Source organism: Phyllobates terribilis, unplaced genomic scaffold (assembly GCF_046119375.1).
Source record: "Phyllobates terribilis strain yellow unplaced genomic scaffold, ASM4611937v1 Scaffold_9__5_contigs__length_417890890, whole genome shotgun sequence".
Lineage (NCBI taxonomy): Eukaryota > Metazoa > Chordata > Amphibia > Anura > Dendrobatidae > Phyllobates > Phyllobates terribilis.
In genome coordinates this window covers 169,245,935-169,251,934 of record NW_027362769.1, presented here as the reverse complement: position 1 = coordinate 169,251,934, position 6,000 = coordinate 169,245,935, and the positions used below count along the sequence as shown (strand labels likewise).

At 46.6% G+C, this 6,000-nt stretch overlaps 1 protein-coding gene across 4 annotated transcripts in view; it reads left to right on the top strand.

Annotated features, from left to right (window-relative positions):
* Nucleotides 1-472: 472 nt before the first annotated feature.
* ZFAND2B (zinc finger AN1-type containing 2B) overlaps nt 473-6,000 on the top strand; it is a 41,772-nt gene continuing 36,244 nt past the window's right edge. For 2 of the 4 annotated variants that reach the window (XM_073647328.1, XM_073647327.1), the window contains exons 1-8: nt 474-609; nt 3,023-3,107; nt 3,185-3,279; nt 3,358-3,489; nt 3,870-4,021; nt 4,836-4,934; nt 5,029-5,083; nt 5,753-5,829. In XM_073647328.1, the coding sequence (XP_073503429.1) occupies nt 583-609; nt 3,023-3,107; nt 3,185-3,279; nt 3,358-3,489; nt 3,870-4,021; nt 4,836-4,934; nt 5,029-5,083; nt 5,753-5,829 (722 nt within the window). In that variant the 5' untranslated portion in view covers nt 474-582. Of the gene's footprint in view, nt 610-3,022; nt 3,108-3,184; nt 3,280-3,357; nt 3,490-3,869; nt 4,026-4,835; nt 4,935-5,028; nt 5,084-5,752; nt 5,830-6,000 lie in introns of those variants that run through there. The other 2 variants (XM_073647326.1, XM_073647329.1) reach the window with 2 other exon arrangements.

The following is a 6,000-nucleotide window of genomic DNA, read 5'->3' as shown; positions in this document are numbered from 1 at the left end:
TGCTGCTGCATGACATTGATAATGACTATGAAGATGTCCCCTGGCGACTCTCAATGTCACGCATGCAGCCCGATCAGAACAATGCTATTTGTAGCTGCAATGACCTGAGGAAACCTAATGAAATACTAAAAATAAAGCGAAAAATCCCTCTGTGCTACTTTGCTGTGGAAATATGACAAGTGCTTTTACAGCGAGAGAACAGAAAGTGTCCTCCATCACCATATGCTAATATAAAGGAGTTGTCCGGCTGTTAAATATCATATTAATTGTATAGATTATAAAATATGACCGATGTTTGCCATTCACATGCTGTTAAAATCTTTTTTTAATCCAGGATCAGGCGAGAAGACTAGTATCCGACTGAGTCACAAGAGTTGCACAACGCCCATCACATGATGAACTTGTGTGAAAAACAACGCATCCCTCTCCAGGCTTCCGTATTTCTGTGGTTTTGGGTGTACAAAGATGGCCGCTAGTCCCGCCTTCTTATGATTGACAGCTCGTGCAGCCAATGATTGAGCCGCGCGGCGAGGAAGCTTTGCGGTCTCCAGGGTAACGAAGAGGAAGTGACGTTGTTTCCGGATGTCGGGGAGCTACAGGCGGGTTCAGGTGAGTAGTAGCGGGTTTAGTTGGGTGATATCGGGATATTACAGGGTAGAGGGGATTATCGGGGGTCTGGACGATGGGGAGAGGTGATAACACCCCGGGAATGCGTCGTGTGTGCTGTGCGGGTGTCACCTGCGCCCTGTATGGGGTGAGGCCTCATATTGTGTCCGGCTATGGCTGACCGCCCGCTGGGGGTGATTCCTGTGCTGACAATGATGAGGGTTGTATCCTGACAGCAGACAGCTGACTTCTGCAGCTTCACAATGGACTTTCCCAATACCTCTGCTTGCTGTCAGTGAATGGGACCCATGTAAGCTGCACAGATCTCACTTCTCACAGCTGAGGGGTCGTAACTGTTGTCTCCACTCCATCAATTATTGAACTTCTCAATGGGAACGTCGGCCATGACTCCTCACCGGTCCTGCGCTCACTAATGGCTCGTAATGACTTATTCTTCCATTCACTGACTCATTTCCGTCTCATCCGTAGAAGCTTTTGCCGCCATTAATGTTCTGCGCTGATAATGGGGAAAGCGCCCAGGGCGGCCGCGGTCCTCATAGGAGACGGCGATGTTATTATCCATTACTGGAGTATTACAATATAAAGTACAAGCTGTCCAATAAGCGTCAGGGCGATGAGTAAAGTAAAAATGCTTTCAAAAACTTATGTTTTTTTTTAATTACTCCATTTTCCCAATTCAGAAATAAAATAAAAACGCATATTCCATACTACAACCGATACTGTTGGTTCTAATATTCTATACTGCGCCTGGTGAAAAAGTCCAGAATAATAAAAAAATATAAAGTTATTTAACCCATTAGGAAAATGCTGTAAAAAAATAAATGAAACACCAGGATTGACATATTCGGTCGCTGCGCTGCCACAAAAAAAAGCAATAAAAAGTGATTTCAACATCATGTGATTGGAAATATTGTACCAATAAAAACTCCTTCTCTCCACACAAAAATAAAGCCTCACACAGCTGCATAGATAGAAAAATAACCAAAGGTGCGGGGCTCAGAAAAGGCCGGCACAAACCACATTTTTTATTTATTTTTATTTTTTTTAACCAGTAAAATATAAAAAAAAAAAAAAAAAAAAAAAAAAAGTTCTAGGTATCGCCGTGATTGTAATGACCTGAAGAATCGCACTGCCAGGCAATTTTTACGTCACAATGATGACTGTGAAAACAAAACCCAAAAGAACAATCTGAGAATTAATTTTTTTTTTTTTTTCTTGAAATTTTTTCCGTTCTTCAGCACATTATATAGTAAACTGAATGGAGGCATTCAAAACTACAACTTGTTCCACAAAAAACAATAAGCCCTGATATGAGTGTGTGGATAGTCAGCTGATGAAGGGGGAAAAAAAATGAACAAAAATGTAAATATTCCACACGCTGAAGAGATTGAGACTAGTGATGATCCAGTGTGCTCGGTTAACCCTTTCACCGAGCATGAGCGGGTGCTGCCCGAGTATTTTCGGCGTGCTCGACAACTATGTTCGAGCCGCTGCAGCTGTTAGCTGCGACACATGCAGGGATTGCCTAACCAACAGACAATCCCTGCATGTATCGCGGCTGTCTAACAGACTCATGCAGCCACGGCTGCTCGAACATAGTTGTCGGGCAAGCTGAAAGGGTTAACCGAGCATTCTCAATCATCACTAATTGAGATGTAGATGGGGGGCTGCAATCTGATTGGTGGACGACTGGCCGAGATGACTATAAAGCGCCACGTTCCCAGTTTCGGCCTCTGGTCTTGTCCTTGGTTGTGGCCAGCGTTCTTGGCCGGTTCCTCTGTCACCTCCTAGGCCCTGTGACATCCTGACATTGCGGAGCCTAGGAAGCCACAAAGGTGCCATAGAGATGCCGGGCTCAGGGTGCTGATGCAACAGAGGAAAGGAGCAGAGAGGTCAGAACTGCAAACCACTATTTTTTATTTTTTTTCTCACCCCTAAAGCCCACTTTACTCGTGTTTTGCACCCATGGAGGTTAATTTCTCCCAATCATTGTCATCAGTGCCCCTCACCTAGCATCACCCTTCACATCTCTACCCGCTGTACATACAGGAAATCATTCTTCAGTATTTGGGGGGTTATTTCGGTTCAGGGTGGTAAAATGTAAAGATATTTCCCCCACTTGACGACCCTTGATTATAAGGAAGCCCCCACGACAATCCGCTGGAGCCTCCAGTGATCGGAGGAAGCTTCAGGCTCCAAACATAACACTGCCAGATCCATGGCCGCACTCTCGCTCCTCTCTGGCTGGCATAGGGGTGACGTCTCTGTAATGACTGTACATTAGAACATAAATAGGTCACAGTCTGTAATGTCTCTGCCCATGATCACGTTTTCTTTGCAGCCATCTCTGCCGATCTCTTCTGCTTCCTTTATGAAGCCATTTCTTTTCTTCCAGGCAGCACTTATTTCTTTGGAAACTACGGCCATGGAGTTCCCAGACCTCGGGCAGCATTGTTCAGAGCCGACCTGCAAACAGCTGGGTAAGCTGAAAATCCGAGATGGTGACTATGGCATAGAAGTAATAACTGGACCTGATCTTTGTCTTCTCATCCCTCAGATTTTCTGCCTCTGAAATGTGACGCCTGTGAGCAAATTTTCTGCAAAGACCACGTAACGTACGCCCTCCATAACTGCAGCTCGGCGTACAAGAAGGTAACCTCACGGGATAAACCGCCCTGTAGATAGTGGATGTCTCCTGTGTGGCCGTCTCATCACCTCTGCTTCTTTCAGGATGTGCAAGTCCCAGTTTGCCCCCTTTGTAATATCCCAATCCCCGTGAAAAGAGGCCAGACGCCGGACATCGTGGTTGGGGAACACATTGATCGTGACTGCAAGTCCGACCCGGCTCAGCAGAAGCGCAAGGTGAGGAGAAGTTGGTTCTCTGCAGGAAGGAGAGAGGTTAATGTTTATGATCAGTTGGGGGTCCTCCTTTACCCACCCCTTAGTGCATTAAATGGGACTGTGCTGCAATACCAGAAATGACCTGTGGACCAGAGAGGAGCTGCCTCCTACCTGCTGGGATTCCCGGCGCCTGTACTGATCGTCACACATGACTCTGAAGAGGCACATAGGATGCCGGCAGGTAGGAGGCTTTTCTGAGGGCTCCCATGGCAGCCACAGACTACTGACGTGGCCTCGGGACCAAGGTCTTGCCAATCGATTCTCTCATGGCCATCTTTATCCCTTGCATAGCATAATGGGTGCACTCAGCTTTCCTCATGATTATATCTGTCCATATCCAGATATTCACTAATAAATGCGGGAAGCCGGGCTGTCGGCAGAAAGAGCTGATGAAAGTGATCTGTGAAGACTGCCATGGAAACTTCTGCCTCAAGCACAGACATCCGCTGGACCACGAGTGCAAAGGCAAAAGCGCCCCCATCTCCCAGGCAGGGTGAGTCCGCGCTGGGCTGAATATGCAAGCACAGAAATGTATCGTGAGACCGGGAAGAAGCCGTCTGTCCATCTGTTAGGGAAAAAAAAGATCAATAACTTTCTTCACGGTCCATCGGGGATCCCTGCCATCTCCGCTATATTATTTATGTGACCACTGCAGCCAATCACAGACCTGACTCTCTAGCATCATTGCGGAGGCCGGTGACGTACTACAGTGATCACTTGAATGATGTCAATACTTCATTACTGCAGAAATCAAGTAGATATCGCTGAGACGGCGGCACCGGAGAGGCTGGGGATTGAACCCATTCCTTTCACACATTCTGGAAAACCCCTTTAACTGCTTTCTAATTCACTTAACGGGGTCGTCTCAACTTCTTAAATGGCTAAAATTGTAAAGTGTTCGTAAAAACAAAGAACTTTGCAATTTATCTCTTTTTTTTAAAAAAAAAATCCTCTTCATTCTAAAGATCGGAATGGTTTTCATTTTTATTGGTTACTGCTCATTTCCTTGGTTACTGGCCACCGCTGCAGTATATGAGAGGTGGTCAGTTTCTTAGACAAGGAGTGTTACTTTTACAAGCTCTTGGCTATAGAGCTTGTAACTTCTGCTGAGTTGATGGCCGGATCCCTCCATCTTCAGCGTCCCTGCGCTGCTTGCTGCATGGGAGAGCGCACATTTCGGACCGGCGGTGCACTGACGGTTTGAACGATCAATCATCAGAAGTTGCCATCCCCTCCCCCGTCAAACAGGAAAATGGAACGTGAGACAAACCCTTTAATGGTAAGATTAACCTTCTGCTGTTTTTCAGGCACGCCGCTCTGCTCCGGTCTCAGGCCTCTTCCTCTAAAGCCCCAGCATCCTCTAGTCACACGGTGGCCAGGCCGGCACCACAGCCGCAGCACAGCCGGTATGGAGGACCGACCTCGGTTATTGGCTGATGTATTTTTGCATTGAATTTGATTAAATCGCTTCCGTATTCATCTCTTCTTCTGTGTTTTCAGAGCGAGCGTCCCTAGTCCCGCACCCCCTGCCGCGGCCGCTCTACAGAATGGACTAGTAAGTGCTCCGCTGTTCCTGACGGCCGTATCGTGTAACGACCAGAACCCAGCAGCATAAATACACTAAAACACTCGAGTGCGCCAGTTCTCTAGCATGGAGCACCGTTCCGCTGATCCAACATGCAACACTAGGGGGCAATCTATGTGCAATTCCTGCATAGACTTCTGTGTACACATCGCCCTCTAGTGGAAGCACCAGACTAGGTTTTGACTTGCTGCCTGTGTACTTTTCCAATGACATTGAATATAAATTAGGCTCTAACTTATTTTATACTGCTGGTTCTCGTAGCAATAAATGCACTTTAAAGGGGTCTTTTATAACTAGCGAAGTGATAATATAATAAGTATAACTCAGATTTTCCGTCCTTGCTGAGCTGCTCATCCTGTGCTCCCTGCTGGTCACATGCTGTATATCATTCACGTGACTGACGCAGCCAATCACCGGCCTCAGCAGTGGTGCTGGCCTCTACGGCACGTGACCACCGAGGCCAGGGATGTGATCAGTGAGTTACAGCTAATGTATTATGTTATCACACTCTTTATAAAGTCTCCCAAAAATAAATTCCCTTTAAGGTTCTTGCAGCGTTGAATGTCGATCGGGTCTTTTGGGGTTTAATGACTTATTGTGCCGCTTCGTCCAGTTTCTGACTTCATCTCCTCCTCTCAGACAGAAGAAGAGGCGTTACAGAGGGCTTTGGAAATGTCGCTTGCAGAGTCTGCACAAAATGCTACTCCGCAGCACAGGTAGGGTTAATTAATACCTGAAAAATCGTCTTTTTTTTCCACTGGTGATTCCAACATTCTGTCCTGTGGAAATCGTTTGTGTGCATTACGTCCTCTGCTGGGCTTGTGATTTTACACGGCAACCAATCTGAGCTGCAGTGTAAATCATGGTGGCCGATCAGCCATCTGAGC